General features: G+C 42.0%; 1 protein-coding gene across 2 annotated transcripts in view; it reads right to left on the reverse strand.

Moving 5' to 3' along the window:
- Positions 1-324: 324 nt before the first annotated feature.
- Positions 325-27665, reverse strand: part of LOC148020425 (UPF0235 protein At5g63440) — a 96789-nt gene continuing 69448 nt past the window's right edge. Inside the window, exons 5-8 of one of the 2 annotated variants that reach the window (XM_087700726.1) lie at positions 21731-21819; positions 21585-21653; positions 829-901; positions 325-655 (exon numbers count right to left, since the gene is read on the reverse strand). In XM_087700726.1, coding sequence (XP_087556852.1) covers positions 860-901; positions 21585-21653; positions 21731-21819 — 200 coding nt within the window. In that variant the 3' untranslated portion in view covers positions 325-655; positions 829-859. The remainder of the gene's footprint in view (positions 656-828; positions 902-21584; positions 21654-21730; positions 21820-27665) is intronic. The other variant, XM_087700725.1, reaches the window with a different exon arrangement.

The following is a 27665-nucleotide window of genomic DNA, read 5'->3' on the forward strand; positions in this document are numbered from 1 at the left end:
TTTTAAGTTTTATTAGTTCTAAAACCTTAACAAAAACCTTCCCAAAGAGAAAAGAAATGTGTAGAATAATGTCTTACAGAAGGAAATGCACAGACACCATGGAGCCTTCAGTGTTGGTACACATGCTGTCTCCTTAACAAGCACTCTTATTTAAATGAGTCTCTTGCATAGACCAACACTGGGTAATCTATGCATAACCTTATGACTATATTCAGAAAGGCAGTTATGATTCTATTCAGAAAGCCATTCACAATTTCATTGCAGGAATTATTTCCTTCAAGCTTTTTTCTTTCAAAACAAAAGTTTTAAAAACCTGAAAAACCAAGAAATTTTCCATCAAGAACTGAGTTTAACTCCACATTTAGTGTGAAATGTCTCTTTCTGAAACAGATGCACAAGTTTCTGGTATAACTTTTTCCACTTCATAAATGCATTCAACTTTAGTGTTGTCTTTTTGACTCAGAAATATAAGGTGCTGAATTGGCATCTTTAATGGATACAAAGCTGTCAACTTGGTGTCTCTTCTCATCTTGGCTTCAAAATTTGTTTTTAGTAATATATCTGAGCATCCTTTGCTCACAAATTGCATTGCCAACTATGGCTGCACTGCTGCCAGGAGCTTTTCATAAACTTCTCGTACGGTTAGATCTTCAACCTGGATGATGAATAGATCACTCACACGCACGAAGTCCAAAACACATGAAATTTACAAGTCAGAACCAGTTGTGTGAGCCCAAAAGAATATAGATTCAAAAAACATGGACAAACATAGAAATGTGTACTGATGCAGGGGAAATAATAAAATTGAAAACAATGCTTGCTACTTACGTAAGGAGACCAAGAATGCCCTTGGTGATTCCTATACTCTTGCCTTTTCGGCCATTGGAGTGTCATCTTCATGCTGGTGATAGAGTGAGTGAGCAAACATCAAAATATTGTACTCAATATCAGAGCAATCAAATTAGTGGGTTTGACCATAAACTCGATGTATCAACTCGAGTTTAAATGCAGCAAGTCACAGCAGCAATTGCTTCAGTCTACACATCCTTTCTAGAACTTCTCAAGAATCTCATTCAAGACGGCTCAAAACACAGACTTTGGGTGTAATGAGAGGTAGAGAAAAGTTTCATATGTTTGCCACTTCAAAGCACTTAGCTTACTTCTTGCAGCCAGCTTGAGCTGATTTTTGCTATTAAAGAAGTCACTTCTTTATCCCTTTGAACTTCAAGAAACAGTTGGACAGTGGACCCCTTTCTACTTTCTTCATCAGCTGGTACTCTTTCCGAGATTTCCTGCTGCTGGCCTGTGTTGACACTATACAGACCTAATACAGCTAGTTATCAACACTTCGAAAATTTTGTCCATTGCTCTTTTTTTTTTGGGAGTGCATATATTCTGAGCAGCTCTGTTGTTTGCAGCACTGAATTGCATGAGAACATCTCTCTCATACTCTGAGCTTTGGCAATTGTACTACTTTAAACCATTTGTGCCTCTCTATGAATCTTAAGCACATTGTTGTACCCATTCACCATATTAAGGATTCTCCCTTGCAATTCATCTTGTACACACTCTCTTTGATTACTTGTGGATCCAAAAAATCAGTCAATTCTTAGTATTATGAAAGGTGTCATTACCTCAAAAATGATATTAGAGCCAATCTATTGTGAGCATTCTTATTCAGGTTGCGCTTGATCTCCAGTTCTTTATGCATCTTAATCTCGCTATGCCTAGCTTAATGCAGTATACAGCCTTCAGAGGGGAGGTAGAGTCTGGCGGACTACAAATTTTCTCTACTTCCTAAAGCAGCACAGCAAGGGGTTCATCCCGGCAGCATTTGCACAAGGAAACCTCATATTGTTGGAGGCAACTCACTCTTTTACAAAGCTAGTTACATTCTTCATGCTTAATCATGGGAAATCAGCTTGGGGGTGTGGTTGGTTGTGTGTGTGTGTGTGTGTGTGTGTGTGTGTGTGTGTGTGTGTGAAGAAAGAAAGAAAGAAAGAAGTATTAACATCTTGTAAGGCCGAAAATCAGCCTATGAGACAAAACCGTATACAATGTTGATCATCACTAGACATCCAAGTGTGACGTGCTAAAAGATGGTCAGTGCTGTACTATGAAACTATGAAAAGAAGCTAAGCTGATGTACAAGACAAAATAGTGCCCATGTAGGGATACAATAGGAGAATCAAGCAACACATGTCTAGCTACATGGCTGAATGAGAGACAGATATCTAGTTCCACCCAGTCAAGATTGGTAGGTATAGTGTGTCATACATCCCCAATAAAATAGTACAAGGACGGATGGCATCTGAATTGATCCCCCAACTCTATCATGTGCCGCTCATGTTGCAGACAAATCTCCCTCACCTTTCTCTAGTGTAGCCTCTGTGTTTGGTACCCATGTGTCCGTGGTCAGAGTGCTACTCTGATCTATTGAGAAACCACTTCTTTAGTTTACATTCATTTAGGGTTTCACATTGACAGCCCCAAAAAGGGCCAGTGTCCACATTTTGGCCACTTTTTCAGTGGGTGCCCACACAATAATGCCCCACCCTAGACAACTTATGCCTATAAATAAACAATCACTTCATTCATTCTTTACACTCCTACCGCTCTCTCTTCAATCATTCTTCACCGAAGATCACCACCACTACCACTTCCCTTCTCTCACCAACCCCTTCCATTGCCCTCACACCCCTTCCAGAGGATATTGTGGTTAGTTGCTTGTGGTTGCCTTCACCCTTCCTCTTTTGCTTCAGGCAAATTGTTCCAACATCAAGCCTTGCATTTGGAGCATCTTCCACCTAGCGTCACCATCATCTGCTTGGCGTCAACACCCTTTTCCATCAAGCTCCACTTTCACCTGCATTTTTTAGTGTGGTGATCTTCCCCTTGCCTAGCGTCATCATCTCTAGCTTGGCATCAGCATCCTAGCCTTTGGTGACACTCTACATCACTGAGTGTCAATTATTTTATCAATCATCTATTATAGGGGTTGTTGGGACCTGCGTTCTTGCAGCCTGGCTTCTCCATCACCTGGTGTCACTCGTCTGACATAGAGGCTGTTAGGACCTACGTTTTTGCAGCCGGGCTCATCCTTCATCATTTGGCATCATCATTAATCACCTAGCGTCATCATCTGGCTTGCTCTCCCTGTCACTAGGTGCTGATACTCTTTACAGTTGCTTTCCTTATTTACTTATATAAATATTTTTCTTTTCTTTTCTTCGGAGTTCTCTTGGAATAAGCCGGGATCTTTCCATGGCCAGAAGAGGCAACCATTGGGACAAATTGGACTAATGGTTTGTCTAAGCCTTAGGACCGATTTCATGATTGAAGAATACAATGACAGTGGTTTGGGACTATGTGCTTAGCAACTGGAGATGGTGCAGGACAATGAGTCCAGCCAAGATAAAAGATGCACACGTGAGAATGCTCACGAAATGAAAGTCATTGTAATTGAGTCACATTACACTTTTTGATGTGGTTGCAATGATAAAAGTTGCTCAGAATAACTCGAGGAATGCAAGGGTCACCATTCCTAAAATTTAGGGAGTTACTATTTTTGGACCCTAGAATTTGTTCGCATCATTATCTTCATTTTTGCACGAGGATTAATTCTCTAGCTTGTGCCTAGATCAAATTTCACACCGATCATGGAAAAATTTAGACCGGAAGGTTTAAACTGAAAAATTGTTACATGTATGCCATGTGGCACAAATTCCCAAAAGAGAGAGAGAGCATTAAAAAAAACGTAGTAGACATAAGGCGCAAATCTAAGAATAAAGTTTTGAGGAGCTGAAGACAGATTGCTGCATTTTCATAAGCTATGGAGAGCACTTCTTCGTCTCTGACTCATGTACGAAGGTAGAGCTTTCTCCCTCGGGTCAACTCTCTCTCTATTCTCAAAGGAAATGCTCTGCATGATGGGTTGATTCCATCAAAGGTATAGTTCTCTATTTTCTTTGTACATTGGCTAAGGCAAGAGCCTCACTGTCCACGTTCAGGAGCAGTTGTTAGCTTCTCCAATGCAAGAACTAAAGGAAGTAATGACCATGCCACACAGGAATAGGGTTTTTCAGCTCTGATTTAGTGTTGTTCTGGAGATGCTGGACAATAAGAACAGTGTATTCAAAGATCTACAGACATTGAGTTTTGGTCACAGAAAATGCTTTCCTAAAAGGGATATTCTGGACGTGCTGGACAGTAAGAACTATCACGGGGACGTGAAATTTTGAGATGCTTTAATCTTGGTAATAACATTTGATTAAGTTATTAATAAAATGTGCAAGTTTGTTTAGCACATGTGATGCAAATGGCAGTTATTTCATGGGAACGGGCCAAGGATACTGAGGATGCAGTGGGTGTTAAAGGCAAAAGTTATGTTAAGTTATGCCAACTGGGTTTTGGTGGTCAATTGGTACCAGGTTGGACCCTAGGACAATTGTTTGGCCATTAAGTGTCAGTGGTGACACTAGGGACTAGCATTAATTAATTAATTAATGCGTCTAAGGGTCAACAGAGGTTGGAAACCACTCCAAGTTGCAAATGGCCTAGCCAATTTCATTATAGTTGGGCATGCTTAGTTTTGGGCAAAGTCAAAAAGACTGAAATTAATTTTCAGAATTAATTAATTCTGAAAATTTAATTTAATGGCTGAAAATGCATTAGGAAGGCTGCCACTTGGCAAAACTTTCCCATGCAACTAGGGAGAAGGCTGTTGGAGGGTGGTGGAAGCTGAATTGCAGCCGTTCCGAGCTTGGTAGAGGGAGAGGAGGTGATCAGATTTGGCTCTGAGAGGCGACGACGACTGACCGCGCGCCATGACATGACAGGGGCAGCAGGATTTCTCTGCCGCCTCAAGAGAGGCGGCAGTAGAAGAGGAGGGCTCGCCAGTTGAGCTTTTGTTTAACCCCCCTTTTGAAGATGTTGGTACCATCAGATTTGTCATCAGAGCTACGAATCAAAAGATACATTTTAGTTGATTTTCTCTCTTTCTACAGCATTCTCTCATCTCCTCCAGTCCATGCTCAAGCATTCTCAGCAATTCTCAGCCATTGGTAGCAGAGTAGCCAAATTTGGTGGACAACAAAGAGTTTACTGCTGTAAATCCTAAATTACAGCAGTAATTAGGGTTTAGCAACCACCTTGGGACCTATGCCATCTGTCAAAGGCATTGTACACTGAAATCAGCACCAGAAATTTATGGAATTGTGAGGATTTCAAATGCCAGCCCATCTATTGTGAATTTGGGGCAGCATTTGACCAGTTGGGGTTCCATTAGAGCAAGACCTAGGTGAAAATCGAGGGGCAATTTGCCCGAATGCTTTGTTGATTATTGGAACAGCAAGGGGCTTTTGAATCAACCAAGGAGATCGTGAAAATCTTGGCTTGTAATTTATCCATCAGCAATTGAAATTAAAGAAATATCGAAAGGGGCGCTAGTTTTGGAGCCAACAGGGTATCCACTGCCCAAGTTTATGAAGATAAAGTGAGCATTTCAGTTTATGTTCATTTGCTAATTGATGTAATTAAGTGCTTAATCAGGTTAAACCACCCTATCCGAGAAGGAAGGCTAGTTTCATGGTTCCATTGCCGGGACAATCACTCAATCTCTTGATTTGATGAGCTGGAGGCACTTGATTGCAAGCCAAAGCTTTGTGCTAGTGCTGATTTTTGTGCTCATCTGAGAAATTACAGCAACATGTTTTCATACAGTGAGATGAAATCAAGCAATGATGATGCTTCTCAGTATGAACATTCTCATGGGAATGAAGGAAATGCAATGCCTAATCTTGGACAAGGCTCTCATGATGGACAACAAGCTGAAAATGTTGCTGTTAGGCAAGATGCAGGGCCTTCGAGCTGTCGTGAGGTAGATGGCCAGCAAAGTGAAGAGGAATTTGATGATCAGCTCAAGAATCGGATGAGGACAGCAGCAAACATCTTTGCTGAATTGACAAAGGATCCTCAGTTCACCCGATTTTTAAATGCTCCGAAGAAGGACAGCAAGGGCAAGAAGAAGAAGTCAACTTCTACACCTTCGGGACAACAAGGTGCACCAAAGGTAGTGCCAAATCCTTCACTTGAAGCTCCTAAAGAAGCCAATGAAGCTAAACAGTCGGTACCTATGGAGCAAGGAATGCAAATGCAAGGCCATTATGGAAGTGCCAATCCAATGGATTTTGGGCAGCCGGGCATGCATGCTATGATGGGGCAGCCAAGACACTTTGGTGGTAGCACGATTTTTCATGCAATGGTTGGCCAAGGGCCAAATACGGGAATGCATGGCACAAATCCCTATGGTATGCAACAGCCAATGCATGGTATGCAAGGCCCATTGTTTTTGGGTATGGCTGGAAATGTGCAAAACCCTATGTATGGTAGCATTGGCTTGATGCTTGGGGCACAAAGTGAAATGTTTGGCAATGCATCTACACCCCCGAATGCTGATGGGGATCAAGGAATGACTGTTGGTCATCCAAATGTTTCATTTGGGCTTGGTCATGATATAAATACAGCAAATGCACCCTTTTTGCAGTAGCCAGTGTGTAACAACTTGACTCCCAAAGGGAAAGCAAAAGACTATGATGAGGGTGGAAAAGCAGTGAAGTTTGAATCCTTCAATGGTGCACAAGATAGGCTGAAAGCTTTGACCTTCATTCAGCACTTTAATGCAGCCTATTCAAGGGGAAACTTCACCGAATCCTCTAAGATTCGAAAGGCAGCCACTTTCTTGAAGGGGAATGCATTGCAGTGGTGGTCCACACTCTTGATGCAAGGTAGAGCACCGTCAACATGGGTATAATTCAAGCAAATGTTTGCATCGAATTGGTTGACTAGTACCTTTGAGGTGGACATCATGAAAGCTTGGAACAAGCTTGATGCAAAGGAATGCAAGAATTTAGAGCAATACAATAAGAAGTTTTGGGATGCATTGCTGCCCGTCACTTCTTATCGTACCGTACCCATTCATGAGCAAGTGGAAAAATATGTATGTGGGCTGCCCAAAGGAATCAGGGAATTTTGCATAAAATCCACTGTGTCTAGCATGTCTTAGCTCATAGAGACTGCTGCTACAGCCGATGCTTTGCTGCGTGGAAAGGATTCAGGCTTCCAAGAGAGCAGGGAGAAGCTGAATAAAAAGTTGTTTAAGACTGAGAAAAGGGGCACATCTGAAAACCAGTCTGAAAAGAGGCCAAAACAGCAAAGAAATGGCTCAAAAACATTGGCACAACATAGGGAATTGATGGCTGTAAATAAATGCTTTATTTGTGAACAGGAGAGTCATATTGCCAAGAACTGTCCCAATAGGCAGTAAGCTGCAAAATCAGAAAATCAAGGAGATCCTACGGGTAAAAGGCCCAAAACATCAGTGGGATTGGTGCCCGATGTTGTTAGCGATTAGCCCAATGATGATGCTACTGAGTTGTACAGAGCATGGGACAAAATTGGGGATCAGCATGCTTTGATCTTCTTTGATAATGGCGCATGAGCCAACTTCATTTCTACTGACATGGCAGCCCGTCTAGGCATCAAAGAGGATGAGATGGGAGCCATGGGGGAAGTTGGAATGGCATGTAAGGGTCATGCAGAACCTGTCACACCACTCATTCGAAAGCTTTGGTTGCACATACAAGGATATGTGGACAGCGAAGAGTTTTACATTGCTCTACTTGAGGGTTGTGATGTGTTGCTTGGTATGCCATGGTGCCACCGTATGCATACAGTGATTGATTCATATGCAAAAGAGATCACTATTCCATATAAGGGAAAGACACTCACACGTGATGTAAAGTTGAAAGGGGAATCTGTCTCTGTTGTATCCGCAACTACTATTTCCAAAGTAACGAAAAATCATCTTTCAGCGTATTTAGTTTTTGCTAAGGATAAGGATGATAGTGAGAATGTTGGGAATATGTCTAAATTAGAGAAGAATCGCATGTCATTTCTGAAAATGTATACTGATTGCTTCTCTCAGTCACTTCCAAGGCAGCTACCACCTCAAAGACCCAAAGATCATGGCATAAACCTTATCCTTGGAAGTATCCCTCCTAATAAACCACCCTATAGAGTCAGTGCAGCCCAACAAGAGAAGATTATGAGTTAGGTAAATGAGCTGTTAGAAAAAAGGTTGATTCAGCCCATCTCATCTCCTTTCTGTTCTCCAATGCTTTTGGTGCAAAAAAAGGATGGTTCATAGCATATGTGCATTGACTATCGTGCTCTGAACAAGATCACAATAAAGAACCGCTTTCCGATCCCTCGGATCGATGATGTTATGGATAGATTGCAAGGGGCAGCAATATTCAGCCGTATAGATTTGAAAAGTGGGTATCATCAGATACGCATTAGACCGGAGGTTGTGCCTAAGACAGCTTTCAGGACATCTTTTGGCTTATATGAATTTCTTGTCGTGTCTTTTGGACTTACGAATGCTCCTGTCACTTTTAATTGGATGATGGATGGCATCTTTCGGCCACATAGAGCATTTGTGGATACTTTCTTTGATGACATGATTGTCTATTCAAAGAATGGGACGGAGCATAGAAAGCACTTGGACATTGTTTTCAACGAGCTACGTAAGCATGGGCTGGTTATCAATGACAAGAAAAGTGAATTCTTTTTGCATGAAATCCACTTCTTGGGACATATTGTATCGGCTGATGGTATTCGTATAGACCCTGCTAAGATTGAAGCAATACATTCATGGCCAGCTTTGAAGAATGTTCATGAGATCTGCAACTTCTTGGCTTTATGTTCTTACTATAGGAAGTATGTACACGGGTTTGCTAAAATTGCATCTCCATTGCATGCTTTGCAAAAGAAAGATGTGCCATTTAAATGGACAGCAGTGAAAATTTCACTATTTGAAAAGTTGAAGAAAAAGATGACTTCAAATCCTATGCTTGTGTTGCCTGATCTAAGGAAGTCATTTGTGGTTCAGTGTGATGCATGTGGTAACAGCATTGGGGCTGTCCTTATGCAAGATGGCCGAGTTGTGGCTTATGAGAGCCGAATTCTCCACGGTGCAGAGAGGAATTTACAGGTTTATGAGAAAGAGCTCTTGGCTGTAATTCATGCACTGTCTATGTGGAAACATTATTTGTTGGGGACTAATTTTACAGTGTAGACAAATCATTAGACTTTGAGGTACTTTCTGGCGCAAACAAAGTTGTCAGAGAAGCATATGAGATGGGCAAATTTTCTCTCTATGTTTCATTTTCAGATTATACACATTGATGGTAAAAAGAATGTTGTGGCTGATGCACTGTCACGTAAGCCACAAATTTCAGTCGTCACTATGGTTTATCACACTGAGTTGGATGCTATGAAAGAGCAATATGCTGTTGATTCGGACTTTGCTAATATTTATGATCAGCTTTGCAATGGCCAAAGGCATGAGCATTTTATGCTAAGAGATGGATTTCTAATAATACATGGACGATTGTGTGTCACAAAGCAATTGAGGCCTAGAGTGATCATTGAAAGTCATGCTCCTCCGTATACAGGAGACAGAGGTATTGTTGCCACAATCAAGGCAGTGGAGCATTTCTTTTATTGGCCAGCTTTGAGGCATGATGTAGAGCAGTATGTTAGGGCATGCATCATATATCAGAAGGTAAACCATGATAGGCAAAAGATGCCGGGCTTATTGCAACCCTTGCCTATTCCAGATAGGCCTTGGCAAAGCATTGCTATGGACTTTATCTTTGAGCTTTCTAGGACACCTACATGGAATGATGGGATATGGACTATTATCTACAGATTTAGCAAATAAATCCATTTCATTCCGGTGAGGAAGAAGATAAAGGCTAATCATATGGCACGATTATTTATGCAATACATTTTCAAGTATCATGGTATGCCCGAGTCGATCATCAGTGATTGAGACCCTTGGATGACCAGCCTATTCTGGAAGGGATTGTTTGAAAATATGGGTATCACGCTGAAATTCTCATCATCATTCCATCCGCAGGTAGATGGTCACTCTGAGGAAGCAAATTCCACAATGTTGGATCTTTTGAGATGCTATGTTTCAAACCACAAGACACAGTGGAAGCAGTATTTGCCATTGGTTGAGTTTGCATACAACAATATGGTGCATAGTTCCACTGGCAAGGCTCCATTTGAGGTGGTTGAGGATGGCAAGAAGATTCCACCTATTTTGCACACTAAGGATAAGATCTTTGAGGCTGATCGCTTTGTGGAAAGCTTAGATGCAGCCTATGCAAAGATAAAGTATGCACTTCAGAGATCACAGGACAAGAAAAAGCGGACAGCTGATCGCCATAGACATGCTTTGCATTTTGCAGAGGGGAATTATGTATTGCTGCATTTCGAAAAGGCAAGGCTGAAAAAGATGAAGGGAAGAGAGAGGTTGTATCTGAAGTTAAGCATGACATACTATGGGCCCTTTCAAGTGTTGGAAAATATCAGTGATGTTGCATATCGGCTGAAATTACCTCCACATTGGCGGATACACAATGCCTTTCATGTCAATTTGTTGAGACCTTTTCGTGGTGATGTGCCAGAAGATATATCTGCTGAAATTCAGCCAGAGGTTGAGGAACTAGATGAGATTTTGGTACCCAAGCAGATTTTGGCACATAAAGAAAGGAAGGTCAAAGATAAAGTTTCCAAAAGATATTTGGTGAAGTTTCAAAACTATTCACCAATGGATGCAAAATGGATGAAAGAGGATGACTTGGCAGACCATCCTCAGTTGTTGCAACTTTATCTCGATGCCTTTCAGTTAGAGCCCCGGGCTTACTCAGGTTCAGCAGAACAAGGATCCAAAGCATTGCCTGATGCTCAAGGGGGAGGTAGCACTTCCACTCCACCAGTTTTGGACAGCTCTCGTATGTAGTGGATCTCAGATGTATTCAGCATGCATCCAAGGTACTGTGCTAACAATATGTCTGCCATGAGGTCACTACTCGTTGTACTAGTCACTATGAGATACATGTATATGAGTATAGTTGTCACCACGGCTCTGAGACTATACTTATGCATGAGTTTTTGGATGAGTTTGGCATGATTTTTTGCCTCAGTTTTGAGATCAATTTCTGATTGGTTTCAGCTCAATTTTTTATCAGTTTGAGAACCGTTTATGATCACTTTGGGATCAGCTTTGCATCAGTTTTTGCATCAGTTTCCGATCAATTTTTTTTACCATTAGCTTGTGATTAGTTTTGAGTCACATTTGCAGCCATTTGTGATCAGTTCTCATATCAGTCCATGATCAGTTTATGATCAGGTCATGCTCAGTTTTTAATGGTTTACAGCTGATTCCATGGACAGCCGCATGTAAACGAATGTCATTGACAGTTTCAGCCATGGTTGAAAGGAAGGATCTCAAATGGCAATGGACTGACAAAGAGAAATCAGCATTTAGATGTTTGAAGGGAAAAATGACTACAGATCCAATACTTATTTTGTCAGATCTGTCTAAGCCATTCGTAGTGCAATGTGATGCATGTGGAAATAGCATTGATGTTGTATTAATGCAAAATGGCCGATTTGTGGCATACGAGAGTAAAGTACTTTCTGTCGTTGAAAGAACTTACCAAATTTATGAGAAAGAGTTATTGGCTGTGATCCATGCACTTTCTAGTTGGAAACACTATTTGCTTGGTGCTGATTTTGTAGTGCAAACGGATCATCAAACACTTAGATACTTTCTCACACATGCTAAATTGTCAGAGAAACACATGCGCTGGGCAAATTTCCTATCTATGTTTCATTTTCAAATAGTGCATGTGGAAGGCAAGAAAAATGTAGTTGCAGATACTTTATCTCACAAACTACAGGTGTCAACTATTTCAATTTCTTATCACCATGAATTGGATGAGATGAAAGAGCAGTATGCTGATGACAAAGATTTCTCTGAAATCTATGAATAGTTGAACAAAGGCCAACATCATGATCATTATGTGTTCAAAGAAGCCTTTATCATGATGCATAGAAGACTATGCATTACAAAAAAGTTAAGGCCAAAACACACATGGTAAAGATATTTATGCATAATATTTGCATGTACCATGGAATGTCACGATCAATTGACAATGATAGAGACCCAAGAATGACTAACTTGTTTTGGAAAGAATTGGTTGAAAACATGGGCACTATGCTGAAATTTTCATCTTCTTTCTATCCACAAACTGATGGACAGTCTGAAGAAGAAAATTCAACTGTTTTAGATCTATTGAAGTGTTTTGTTTCAGATCATAAGACTTCTTGGGAACACTTACTTGTCATTGGTTGAGTATGCATACAATAATACAGTGCATTCATCTATTGGCAAAGCACCTTTTGAGATTATGGAAGGTGGAAAGAAAATTGCCTCCCGCTTTGCAGACAAAAGATAACATTTTTTAAGTAGATCGTTATGTAAAAGATTAGGAAGAAGCATATAAAAAGGTCAAGTATGCCTTAGTAAAGTCACAAGCTAAACAAAAAAGAACTGCTGATAGTCATCATCGGGAACTCTTGTTCAAAAATGATGATTGGATCTTGTTGCGTTTTGAAAAGGTACGTTTGAGAAAACAGAAGGGCAAGGAACGTTTGTTTCCAAAGCTGAGTATGGGTTACTATGGCCCTTTTCAAGTCTCAGAGAAGATCAATGACGTGGCATATAGACTGAAATTGCCAGAAAATTGAAAAATTCATAATGCATTCCATGTGAGCCTATTGAGGCCTTTTATTCGTGAAGTGCCAGAAGATATGGTTCAAGAGGAATAGCCTAAAGTAGAGGAATTAGATGAGATTCTAGTTCCTGAGCACATCCTAGCACATAATGATAGGAAAGTGAAAGGTAGAGTTATAAGAAGATTTTTGGTGAAGTTCAAGAACTATTTACCAATGGATGCCAAATGGATGGAAGAGGCTGAATTGGCAGATTCGCCTCAGTTATTGCAACTGTACCACAAAGCTTTCTTGCTGGAATCTACAGTGACTTAAAATGCTTTTTGAAGAAATGTACATTCTCTATTGTACAGTTGAATATTGCATCTCATTGAATAATGCACAATGTATGGTTTACACTTACCATTAACATGTGTATCATTGAATGAAATCTCAGTGCTTTGAAGTTGTATTTGTTACACTTCAGTTGAATGATCATACATGTTGTGACACTAATAGTTTGGGATACATGCTATTACCCTATGTTGCATCCAGAAACATGTATATTAGAAAGGCTCCTAGTAATCATAGTTGGATACAGAATGTGATCCTCCACATATGTAAAACTTGAACTTGCAATGACACAAATGGTAGTGGAAAAAACTCCTACCATTGCCTCGTGCCATCTGTTAGCAAGTGATACATGCGATGGCACTAATAATATGGAGAATCTTCTTATCATCATGTGTCATCCGTTAGCATGTGCGGCATGCAATCGAGGTCGCTTGCTTCTTTCAGAAGGAGCATATGTCACCAGGTGGTGATACTTTTTGCAGTTGCTTTCCTTATTTACTTATATAAATATTTTATTTTTCTTTTCTTTAGTTGATGTTGCTTTTTACCCCCAAAGTTCTCTTGGAATAAGCCGGGATCTTTGCATGGCTAGAAGAGGCACCCATTGAGACAAATTGGACTAATGGATTGTTTGAGCCTTAGGACCGGTTTCATGATTGAAGAATAGAATGCCAGTGGTTTGGAACTGTGTGCTTAGCCGCTGGAGATGGTGCAAGACAATGAGTCCGGCCAAGACAGAAGATGCACATATGAGAATGCTCACGGAATAAAAGTCATTGTAACTGAGCCACATTACACTTTTTGATGTGGTTGCAATGATAAAAGTTGCTCAAAACAACTCAAGAAATGCAGGGATCACTATCCCTAAAATTTAGAAAGTTACTATTTTTGGACCCTAGAATTTGTTTGTGTCATTATCTTCATGTTTGCACGTGGATTAATTCTCTAGTCTGTACCGAGGTCAAATTTTGCACCGATCATGGAGAATTTTAGACCGGAAGATTTAAATGGGAAAATTGTTACATGTATGCCATGTGGCACAAATTCCCAAAAGAGAGAGAGAGAGAGAGAGAGAGAGAGAGAGAGAGAGAGAGAGCATTTAAAAAAAACGTAATAGACATAAGGGGCAGATCCGAGAATGAAATTTTGAGAAGCTAAGGGCGAATTGTTACAGTTTCATCAACTATGGAGAGTACTTCTTCGTCTCTGACTAATGTACAGAGATAGAGCTTTCTCCCTCTGGTCAACTCTCTCTCTATTCTCAAAGGAAATGCTCTGTATGATAGGCTGATTCCATCAAAGGTACAATTCTCTGTTTTCTTTGCACTTTGGCTGAGGCAAGAGTCTCACTGTCCACGTCCAAGAGCAGCTGTTGGCTTCTCCAATGTAGGAACTAAAGGAAGCAATGACCATGCCACACAGGAACAAGGCTTTTCGGCTCTGATTTAGTGATGTTCTAGAGATGCTGGACAGTAAGAACAGTGAATTCAGAGATCTGCAGACATTGAGTTTTGGTCACAGAAAATGCTTTCCTAAAAGGGATGTTGTTCTGGACATGCTGGACAGTAAGAACAGTGAATTCAGAGATCTGCAAACTGCAATTTTGCACATGAATTGAGTTTTGGTCACAGAAAATGCTTTCCTAAAAGGGATGTTATTCTGAAAACGCTTTCCTGAAAGGGATGTTGTTCTAAACATGCTGGACAGTAAGAACAATGAGTTCAGAGATCTGCAAACTGCAATTCTGGACATAAATCATTGAGACTTGAGTTATGGTTACAAAAATGCTTTCCTAAAAGGGATGTTGTTTTGGTCATGATGTATTGTCCTTGTGCAGTTGGGATTTACTCAAAAAAGATGAAAACCAACGGTTCTCAGGTTATGTATTTTGGAACATTTCATTTTGTAACTTTTCATCTTTTAATTGATAAAGAAATATTGAGAGGGGCACCAATCTTCAGGGCCAATCTGGTGTTGAGTGAGGGAGTGAGGTCTCTGTTTTTGTGTGTATGTGAAAAGGCTAGGTGTTAATTGAAGGAACTACCAGTTTATGTGAGTCATAGACCGGTTTCACTCCCTACATTTGATAGCTCTGGCACTCTGAGATTTCTGTTTTGCTGTCCAAGTCACTCCCTTGTATTAGAGGATTGCGGTTTGCTCCCTCAACGTGATCATCTCCAACATCTCTGATAGCATCGAAGGACTGTGGTTTCACTCTATCAACAACTATCCTTCATCTTCCAGTGATTCCTTCAATAGCCCGTTGCCTAGAGGACTACATTTCACTCCCTTCACAGTGCAGAATTTCCACAAGTACTGCCGTCTGATTGAAATAGGGCAATGCATCCCCGAATGTTTGCTAGCAAAATGGCAACTTGAATCTCCTAAGATTGCCCCAATTTCAAATGACTAAAATCCAAGTCTCTAGGCCTTCAATTTCTAACCACACTTCTCAAAGTGGTTGTCAAACCCTAGCTTCTATTGGAAATTAGGGTTTACACATAGATTCACCAAAATCTCCACCTCTAATGGCTAAATCTGTTAGTAATTTCGGAGAAAGGATGAGAATAGGTTGGAGCACGAGAGAGAATGTTGAGGAGAGAAAAATTCAAACTTCCATCGTAAGAACATGGAAGAAATCAACTACTCCCCTGTCTATATAACCGTAAAAGTTGTCTTCATTGATGTAATACATTAAATATGATCTTGCTTGGCTGACACAACTCTCAAACTGCTGTCACCTATTGCTATAGTCTCTTCTCGACATGCTACCAACTCCTGGGGAGTCTTCTGTTGGTTGAAAATGGTGTGCCAACTGTTGCAACAGCAATGGCAACCTCTCTCTCTCTCTCTCTCTCTCTCTCTCTCTCTCTCTCTCTCTCTCTCTCTCTCTCACATAGCTTACACAAGGCTGGAATGACTCTCAACCTCCAAAAACGTTTTCCCACTTGCATGGGTAAGGTTTACCAAGTGGCAACCTTGCAAAACAATTTTCAACATTGTCTAACTTCATTACATTAATTCTGAAAACTAATTTAATAATTATTTATAGCTCAATGAAATAATCTAACCAACCAACAATTAAAATGGCTAGACAAATTTATCACCCAAGTGATTCTAAGCACTCATTACATCGGAACTGGCATTAATTAATTAATTAATTGTCAATTCTCTAGTGTCAATACCGACACTTGGGACCAAGTAAATGGTCTAGGACAAATTCTGACACCAGATATTACCTAGTACCTATGCAATATATCTTATTACAACTTTTACCTTTGGCACTTACCAATATTTCAATGTCCTAGGTCCCATATTGTGAAATAACTAACGAGCACCTCACATGTGCAAGTCACATTTACACATTTGATGAACTCTTTAATCAAATGCTAAGCAAAGCATCAAAATTTCACGTCCCCTTGATAGACTTCCAACTTAAAATCCTTGCGATCTTCCTCAATTGCACTGCAATCTACCAAAGCAAGACATATTGCACTAGAATTTCCCAAAATGCATCATAGTCAAAACAACATCAGCCACTGCTATCTAACCATGCAACAAAACCATAACGTAAAACTCCTTAGAGTCCAAATCTGCTACCAAAGACCCATAGAATGCATTTCTCATTAGCATATCTCAATTGTTCTAGCCAAACAACCATAGCAAAGCTGAAACTAAGCCGAAACCATTGCAATCATAAAACACATTGAAGTTCACAAAACTAGCTAAATACCATTGATTAACTGATAATTATCCATTGAAAACCAGCAAGTGGTAATCAATCTTTGATGATTATACCCTGATGCATAGTTATGCAAGTGTATAGTTTCAGAGTTGTCGGTGAAAAACCATACCATATACATACCAAACTCTAGTGACTAGTACATTGAATAGTGACCTCACAACAAACATATTGTCAGCTCAATACCTTGGATGCATATTGAATACATCTGAGATCCAATATACGTGAGAACTTTCCATTGCTAGAGGAGTGGAAGTACTACCTCCCCCTTGAGCATCAAGCAATGCTCCAGACCCATTGCTTTGCTCAACCTAACTGCTTGCAATCCAAAGTTGGCTCTAACTTAAAAGCCTCCAAGTAAAACTGGAACAACTAAGGATGTTCTACCACGTCATCCTCTTCCATCCACTTACCATCCATTGGTGAATTATTCTGAAACTTCACCAAAAACCTTTTGGAAACTTTATCTCTGATCTTTCCCTCTTTATGTGCCAAAATTTGCTCGGATACTAATATCTCATTCAACTCCTCAACCTCTAGTTGAATTTCAGCAAATACAACCTCACACACATCAGCATGAAAAGGCCTCAACAAGCTCACATGAAAGACATTGTGTATCTGCTAGTGTGAAGGCAATTTGAGCTTATAAGCAACATTGCTGCTCCTCTCCAACACCTAGAAAGGCCCATATTCTCATACCCAACTTTGAATACAATCTCTCTCTAATTTTCATCTTTTTAAGCCTTGCCTTTTCAAAGCACAGCAACACATAATCGCCCTCTGCAAACTGCAAAGCACATCTTTGGTGATCAGCTACCTCCATTTACTTCTCTTGAGACCTCTGAAGAGCATACTTAATCTTTGCATAGGCTGCATCCATGTTTTCCACATATCAATCAACATCAAAGGTCTTGTCATTTGTGTGTATTATGTAAAATAGTGTGCACTTTCTTGCAACCTTGCACAACCTCAAATAGAGCTTTGCTAGTGGAACTATGCACTCTATTATCATATGCAAACTCTACTAAAGGCAAATATTGCTATACGCTACTTTCCCCTTGCATACTCTAAGTTTGCCCCTAAAGAGGCATCCCCGTATAAACCACTATATGAGGACAAATGAGATTTATGAGTGTTGGGGATGTTTTACTAGCAGGAGACTTTAATGCATGCACAAGAAGCAACCAATCTGCTTTCTTTGACATTAGTAATGAGATGTTCAGAGATATTGCACTAGATGAATTGGGATTAGTCAGATCAACCCAAGATAGAGAGAGAACAGAATATGGAACACACCTACTAGCATTGGGAAGTGCACATGGTTTAGCCATCCTTAATGGGCTGCCATAGTGGCCACGATCTAATGGTTTCACATGCTAGAATAACAAGAAAGGGTCAAGCATAGTGGACTACTTGATTGGATCACCCAACTTGCTACTTGACATAAAAAGCTTTGAAATCTCAGACAGACCAATTGAATTAGCAACAGACCATGCTATTCTAGCTTTCACAAGGCAATATGGGCATATACATGTGGCATAATCACACATACCAAAATTACCATGCTATGATTTTGCAAAAGCAACCTTGCTCATATGCAGCACTATTGTGCAAGATGCATTGACATAGGCCTCTCTAGATGAGAGAAAGATAGCTGACCAGTATAATACATACTTCAATAGCCTATGCTTTCCCACACACTACACCGTCAAATAAGCCTCCACGAGGTAATGCCCCACAAAATGGCTAGTATGATGATGAGTGCAAAGAGACACGAGCACGTTTTCAACGAGAGATACACTTGGCATATGTATACACAAGCATGCTTGGACACTCTTTAGACGATTGGTATGCAAAAAAAAGCGGGAATACCTAAGTAGGCTAGAAACAAAAATGTATTCCAAGTTCTTGGAACAAGACAATAAGAGAGCATAGAAAAGGATGCATGAGAGCCAGCCACCTATACAAATTACTAGACTGAATGATTGGCATGAATATGCTTGCACACTTTATGATGTTCATGGCCAAGAGCCTATGCCACTCCCCTCAACCCCAAGGCAAGAAAATTGCAAGTTTTTCACATTTAAAAAAGTGAGGAATGCCATATGAAAACTAAAAAATGAAAAAGCCCAAGATTATGATGGTTTAGTAGCAAAACACTTCACATATGCCTGTGATATCTTGGCACCAGTGCTAGTTCTCATCTTTAATAGGGCAGTTTGTGAAGGATTTCCAACTAGCTGGTCAGACCATACTATTGTGCCGCTCTTTAAAAATGGAGACCCCATGCTAGTTAGTAACTATTGAACCATCATGATTGGACATATGTTGGCCAAAATATATGGCTCTATTGTGGAACAAGCATTGAGTGAATGGGCTGAGATGCAGGGCCTAAGATCAAAAGGCTAGGCTGGCTTCAAGAGGAGATATACAACTCTAGACCATATCTTTACATTGAGGGCAATCATCGAAGAAGGCAAGGCATTCAAGAAAAAGATCTACTGCTGTTTGGTGGACTTTTGCAATGCCTTGAACATAGTGCCACGTGCTAGACTCATGAGAAGAATGCAAGATATTGATGAGCCCAGAGAGATACAATGGAGTATCTATGCCTTATATGAGACTGTGACAGGTAGAGTATGAACACCTGAGGGCATCTCAGATATAGTCAATGGCACCATTAGGGTGAAACAAGACTGTCCACTTTCACTAACACTATTTGGGCTATACATAGACCCACATGAGATTATCAAAGCTGAGTTGGGAGCATTACCCATGGTGGTTGAAGCCTTGGTCCAAGCAGTAACTTTCGTACATAGATTATAGGGTCTCCCCCAAGATAGATACCCATAGCTAGCCCTAGCCTCTTCTAGACAGCTAGCAACAAATGGTGACAAACATTGTTGGTATGCTCAGATGAGTACATGCATGAGTTTACATGGACTACAGATTAACAAATTACCCCCCTTTGGCTATAGACTAGACTGCCCTACACTTGACCTAAGCTGATCAAAGCTGAACCATGTGATCAGAGCAAACATACTGAGGTTAGATACGAAGAAAACTTGAATTCGGTCCCCTGTCCCCCCATGGCAAAAGGATGGCACACTACTAGACCCACTTCCTTCAGGTATCTGAGGATGGTTTCATCACCTGACCCAGTTACATGGGTACACAACTGCCTCATGTATTGCACACAATTATTGGTCACATCCGCACCTCATCCCACCACTTGAGGATTGAGACAAGCGGATGGGAGGGCATGCAGACAGAGGAACGCATATGCCCACTATGAGACAGAGAGCCAAATACAAAGGAACACTACATATGCCGATGTATGGTATATTATGATATACAAGACAAATACCACTATCTGTTTCAAGAGGGTTTTGGATCCTTGCGACGAATAATGCAATCTGAGAATCAAAAATGCTTGGATTTCTTCCTCTTGGAGCTATAGAGGCATAGAGCAACTATTCTACAAAGTAGGAGGCCCCCACAGCTCGGCTCACATAGACAGAGAGCGATCACTCACTGTTTTAGTGCTACACAACTGAGTATGGCACATACCACTACTACTATCACACAGCCTACAAGAGTACATCACCATTGGACCTCATCTTCTATAGGTGTCCCCTTGGATAGAGCAATGGCAATCAGCCGGTCCAGGTGCCCACGTCCACCTAGACGAAGGCCTAGCCATCCACACCACAGACAAATTACAGCCATCATTGAGCGTCACAGGAGATAGATGCCAAGACGTCTCAGCCATGCAAAGATATATCTTCCTAGAGGACACGTATCTCATTGATGGAGAGTTTTCTTTTTCTACTTTTACTTTAGATCATCGACATGTTTTCCTTTTATAGGACACTATTTCCCTTTTTAGTCTTTTAGGCATGTTTTTCATCTTTTCTCAATCCAAATGAGGAGCACGCCATCATTATATATATTGCTTCGGTCTCATAGGCCACATTGGCCTTTTAGAGACGTTAATATGCTACTCTCTCTCTCTCTCTCTCTCTCTCTCTCTCTCTCTCTCTCTCTCTCTCACATAGGCCACGCCATGGTCACATTGGATAGAGCCATTTCCCTTTGTCGAGCACGACCACCCCATCTACCAAGACCACGTTCGAGGAGGCCACACTACAGTTGGATTAGAGCCATTATCACGAGACACCGAAGACTCACCACCAAGCATATCAGTGAAGCAGCTAGGGACCGCATCATAGGTGAGATCATGTGCAGATCTTGAGATCAGCTACAACCCATAATCTCCACCACACTTTTGTACATGGCTCTGTCAAATCTGGTTCTCCTTTCCTTTCCTTTTCTTTTCTATCAATGGAACAACACTACACATGGTTCAACCCTAGTATAGTCCCATCGTATAGTTATTTTCAGTATTGTTTCATAGGCCACCCACTTATTTGTAATGTTATATTTACCTTACTGATGAGATGACATTAGACATGGATGTACTCTGGATTCTGTCTCATAGGCAACATTGGCCTTATGTAGACGTTAATATATCTTTCTTTCTTTCTTTCTTCTCTCCCTACAAACACACACACATATATATACATGCACGTGTACACACACAAAGTGCATACATACATACATATATTTGGCTCATAGGCCAATTTGGCCTTTTGTAGACATCAATACAACTTTGTTTCTTTCTCTCTACCCACCCCCCCTCCCCAAGGCCCAAAAATGCTCACCTCCACACCTTGCCTACCCCATTGCAAAGTATTGAGAATCGGGTCTACACAATCTATAACATTGGAACTAGCAAAAATAATTGATGTAAATGTAACACACAATGGAACTTAGTGTGCAATGACTTTCAGCTTACCACCAACAACTTTGATTTATTATTCCATCCTCTTTGAAGTGTCATTTGTGTCAATCTCAAACCTAGCACCTGCAACCACAAGGAGATAGTAGAGAGTTCAAAATATTGCAACACCCAAGATACTCCAAAAATCAATGTTATTTTACCTTTCCCATGTATTCCAAAAGCTCATTATTGGCTTCCCCCCGAGCTGCTGGTGCTGCAACTGTAACTCGAACATCATCTGCATTGACTCCTATATATACACAAATGATCATTGTTAAGACACTTCCTATGAGCTTTAATACAATTGTACTTGATATATTAACTATCACAAACATTTATACACCCTAAATCCTTATTACACAATCTAGCTGAAAATTGATTATTGAACCCATAAAAGGCTTTACCTATTGAAAACCATGTCAAAATTTCCAAGTGTTAACCCCATTAGAAGCAAACAGAGAAGCAAGAGAGTGCCCAACAAAAGGAAGGATTCAATTTTTTGTCCACATCAATTAATGTTTGTTTAAGTTGGATAATGTAATTAGTAAAAATCGAGAGTCGAGCTCACTCTCGTGCAACTTGTAATATTTTTGTGAAGTAGAGCCCCACTTAGCTTCTATACTTTTGTATTGGGAAAATCCATCATACAGCCACTTGAATGGGCTACGTGCCCAAGAGACCAAAAAAGGTGGAAACCCACAAAAGAATATACAAAAGGGAGGAAAGATAATAGAACAATTCATTTGAGTGTGTGTCAACTTCTTGTGAGCTTTCTTTCCCTAAGTTCTGTCTATTGCTTTATGCTCTCCTATGCTATTTTGAGTGAGAGAGAGAGAGAGAGAGAGAGAGAGCATAGAAACAAGGAACGGCCGTTCCGGCGTGTAGGAACGGCCTAACGCATTTCAAACCCTCCAAGGAGGTGAAACGGTCAGGGAACGTTCCCTACCGTTCCCCCTGCCGTTCCCTACCGTTCCCTGCCGTTCCCTGTTTGGAACGGCCATTCTAGGCCTGTTTACTGAAAATTGACGTTTTTTCTTGTTTTTTTTTTTAAACTTGGGTCATAGTCCTTCTACCACATATTCACCCATCTCCATTGTTTAATGTGCACACACTAATCTCTCTCTCTCTCTCTCGGGTTGAAGATTCAAAGTGTCAAGACAACCCACAATCTAATTAGGAGTCCATGCAAAGTTCAAATTTGATACATTATCAACTCTTGCAAATCAGAATCAAATTTCAGCCGATCCTCAATTCCAAGGTATTCATCCATTTGTATTGTCTAATTTCAAGGGAAATTGGGATAATTGGGGCAATTCAAGGCAATTTGGAGCTATGGGGGTAATCGAGTCAATGTTGGGACATTTGGGTCAATTTCATGCATTGACGGGTATTGGGGCAATTAGAGAGACATTCTTTGGGGCAGTTTGGGTCATGCAGGGCATATTTGGGGCACTTAAGACATGTGCCATTCCCCCCGTTCCCGTTCCCCGACCTTGGACGTTCCCCCCGTTCCAAGGGGTCCCGTTCCCGTTCCCATTCCCCATTCCAGGTAACTATGAGAGAGAGAGAGAGAGAGAGATTGTGTGTGTGAGAGAGAGAGAGAAGAGAGAGCGTGAGAGAGAGAGAGAGCAGGAACGATGACGGACGCGATGGCGGAGAGAGAGACGACGACCTGCCGTGACCCTTCTGCTGCAACCGACTAACTTCGCCTGCTTCTGCACGTCGACCTGCCCTGCACCTGCACCGCCCGTCTGCCCCCTCTGACCCGTCGCGTGACCTATCCATCATGCCCGCCATCAGGTACGCTCGTCGGTCCTGTTCCCTATCAGACCCGCCATCGCCTGCCACACGCTGTCGCCTGTTCGTCCTATCCGCCATCGCCTGTCAAACGCCGCCCTCGCCTATCAGACGCCGCCCTGATCTGCCCGTTTTGCCACCAAGGGGAAGCAGCCCGTTACACCCACGTTGCCACACAGCGAGCGTGACAACATGAGCCAACAAAGGGGACGAGCCCTTCTCGGCCTGTGGACGTGCCCTCTCTGCACAGCGGCCGTCTGTTTCTGCGCACGCGATTCCTAAGCCCCTTCGCCAGTCCAGCCGGGTCCGTTTTGCCTGAGAGAGAGAGAGAGAGAGAGAGAGAGAGGCCTGCGCGTTTCTGCCTCCCATGAGATCTTCACTCGGCCTCTGACCGGCATACACAGTGATACAATATGGCTGGTCTGGATCTGGCTTTTATAGACCAAACGGTGGCAGCTCTTAGTCCGGATTCTGATACCGAGGAACCCAAGGATATGGTTCCATGCACAGAAGAGATGCCCCCTGGTCCTGACTTCCAGCCTGCGGGCAAACGCACCAAGCATACCTCAAAAGAGATAGTGGATCATCTTGATCGTTCCTATGCTCAGGTTGCTTCTGATTCTGTGGACTCTCAGGAAGTTGACTGGGAGCATTTGCTGGAGTTTGCCAACACTCTGCTTGGTGATTACGTTCAACATAATCAGGAAGTTTTTCTGACTCTGCAACTGAAGATGTCCTGCGCTCCTTTTCAGTGTTTTATGAACGCGTTCTGATACTCTTCTTCACTGGTAGAATCCCACAGCTTTCCTGTATTCACCAGTGGCTGCACAGTCTGCTGCAAGAGGAATGTGTTGAAGAGATTTTTGTTGGGCCCCAAGGCTTTTTGGAGGTGCTGTTGAAATCTGAGACGCACCGTGCTGCTCTCCTGTCTAAACTGCCTTTGTTCTTTGATCGCCGTTTGGTCCATGTTGTGCCATGGCACCCAATGGCAGATTTTCAGCGCCTGCTGCAACGTGAATGCCCTAAGTGGGTTGAAGTGGAAAATTGCCCGCATGTCTATAGGCCAATGTTGAAGGACACCATGGCCGCTGTGGGCACTGTTCTGGTCCTCCAAGTCTAAGGGCCGTGAATCGTAACCGGTTGTGTATGTTATGGGACACTGCTAGGAAAAGGCCTGCTTGGTTACGTCTCAATTGCTCTGGCATGCATTCTTTACACTTTCGCTTGAAATGGGGCAATTTTGCAAGACATTGCTTTTCGTATGGAAAATTAGGGCATTTTATGGCCGAATGCCTAAAGCAGCACCACACTTCAGATGCTGAGCATGTTGCGTTGCCCATGGAAGATATGGTGTGTGATGCTCCGTCGCAGGATGCTACCCACCCACCTAAAGTTCTGGATAAAGGTAAACAACAGGTTTTGGGTTTGGATTCCCGTGGCACTGATTGAGTCGAAGTATGCGCAAAAAAAGGTAACAGGATTGTTGCTGGCATGGAGGATACTGTGCCTTCTGCCTCAAAAGATTCCATGCGTACTTATATGCGCAGGAAAGAAATGTTGTCTTTCGAGCACGCTGCTCCTGCTATGGTTTCCTCTAATCCCCGTCCACAGCCCACTAGGAGAGTGTATTCGGATCGTCCAAAGGGTCCACCTGCTAAGCTGGCTTTTGATACCAGAGGCAACGTCATTACCCCATGGGATCGTCGTTATCCCCGTTCCATCCCCAAGACAGCGGATATGCCGTCTACCTCCAAATCTGGTCGTCAAAACTCTTTTGCCGTGTTGGCTGATTTCTTGGACGAGGGAGTCCTGGACATTCTCGTAAAAAAGGTCAAATCGAGGCAAGCTGTGCCTCGTACCTGATTTTTCTTTGAATACACATGAAAATAGCCACGTGGAACGTGCGAGGAATTTGTTCTCGCCACAAGCAACATGCCATGTGGACGGTATTGCATGAGAATCAGTGGAATGTCTTGTGTGTTATTGAGCACAAGAGTCACGGTGAAGCAAGAAAAGTTGTGGATTGCCATGGCTTTCGTTTGTTCTATGCAGGGACACATGCCATGCATTATTCTGGTGTGCTCATGATTGTACATGAAAAATATCAACCTGTTCTTATTAAAAATGATGTACATAGCCGCTTTGTGGTGATTGAAATTTTATTCGAAGGAGAGATCTTATGGTTACTTGGCCTCTATGCTCCGAATGATCCTTTATCTCACCGGGAGCTTTGGCATACTTTGTAGACTTCCTTGTCACTTGGCAGACGGGGCTTTTTTATGGGGGATTTCAATATGTGTGTTGATTCTTCGCAGTCCACATCAGAGCATTCGGTAATGGACGCGCCGAAAAGTCGTATGTGGCATGAGTTGGCTCTTGCGGTTCTTAAGCAAGATCTCTGGTCTTGGCTACACCCGTCTTCTACAGGGTTTACTTTCCATTCTGCCCAGTATGCAACAACATGGTCGCGGTTGGACCGCATATACATCATGCAGAATGATGATTTCCTTCCTGAGATGCTCGAAATGAAAGTTTTGTAGCAATATGCCTTGTCGGACCATTTCCCTCTACAACTTGAGCTGCTTGCACAACCCATTGCACCTTTTCAGCAATTTCTGGAGAGACTCCCTTTGCATTTCAACTCGTCTTATTTGAAGCATGCAATCTTTCAGGGCTATATGCAGCAATTGATTGATAGATTCTTATCGGACTTCTCCTCTCTGGGCATTGCTTTGTTTGAACGATTGCTCTCTAATGTGCAGCGGGTTGCTCGGCAATATGGGATCCATCATGCCTCTCTTTGTCGGCGGCGTCGACAAGCAGCGGAGAACCTACTGGCTTTGGTTCGTTCTCTGCTGGTGGACACTCCAGATGATGAATTTCTGCTGTCACTGGCAATGCGTGTGGCTGATCTTATTAAAGAGTTTCAGTTGAAATCTTATCAGCATGCCAAATTGCAACATCTGACGCAGACTTTGCAAGATAGTGCGTGTCAGACTCATAAGTTCTTTCGAGCTCTCCATGCCTCTCCTGCTCGAGAGAATATGACTAGACTCCAGGATGCAGAAGGTCACATGGTCCTTGATCCGCAGACTATTGTGCATATGTGTAGGAATTATTTCCTCGACCTTCTTGGTTCCACTTCTCCACCTTCAGGCCAAACTACTCAAGCCCGTTCAATTTTTTATGACCAAGGATAAAAGTCCTGGCTGGGATGGTCTCACCAATGAGTTCTTTGAGGTTTTTGCTACCCAATTGGCGAAACCATTGACGGCCTTGTTTCAGCAGGTGTGGGAAACGGGGATCATGCCTTCCTCTTGGAAAGGACTTATTAAATTGCTTCCAAAAGTTCCTTCGCCGTCTATGTTGAAACATTGGCGCCCAATTTCTTTGATGGGTTCTATGTATAAAATATTTTCCAAAGTAATGGCGAATCGGCTCCATAAGCATCTTCCTGCTATTGTGCATCCTCTCCAATATGGTTTCATTAAGGGCCAAAACATTCTGCACAATGTATTAAATGTGCAACTGGCGACTGATTATGCAAGGCATTCTAATCAGGAGGTCGTATTGATTCAAATGGACCTAGAAAAGGCTTTTGACTATCTGGACTGGTCTTTCGTGCAGAACTTATGTCTACTATGGGCTTTGGTGCTCGGACGTCTCGTCTGATCTACACCATCGGTGCTGCGGCGTCATCGCGAGTCATGCTGAATGGAGGCATTACCAAGCCATTTGTCCTTGCCCGCTCTATCAGACAGGGGTGCCCTTTGAGCCCTCTCTTCTTTGCCCTTGCGACTCATCCAGTTCTTTCGATGTTATCTCATATGGCAGCTTCTACTCAATTGGCTGGATTGTCGCTTCCTTCTGGACAGCACTTCATTAGCCAATCCTTGGCTGATGACAGCTTTATGATTCTGCGTGCGGACAAGGATAACCTTAGCAAAGCATTAGATGTTTGGGCTCTCTTTGGTCAAGCTTCCGGTCTTCGCATCAATGCTTTGAAATCAGCCATTCTCAGCTGCACGGAGTCAGATTTGCAGTCATTGGACTGGCAGGGTATGGTTGTTCCCCGTGGCTCCATTGTCACACATCTTGGGTACCCTTTGGGTGTTGATGTTCCCCCAAAGCAACTTCTACAGTGGATTTCTCAAAAACTGGCGGCTAAATTTCTGTATTGAAAGTCTCAGGCCTGGCCCTTCCATGTTCGCCTCAAAGTAGCCCAGACAATTATGTTGCCAATGCTCACATATTTCTTGCCATTGCTGCCCTAGACTACTATGACACTGAATGCTCTTA

The sequence above is a fragment of the Lygodium microphyllum genome, chromosome 19, assembly GCF_053477565.2.
Source record: "Lygodium microphyllum isolate KBCC chromosome 19, Lygodium_microphyllum_v1.1.10, whole genome shotgun sequence".
Lineage (NCBI taxonomy): Eukaryota > Viridiplantae > Streptophyta > Polypodiopsida > Schizaeales > Lygodiaceae > Lygodium > Lygodium microphyllum.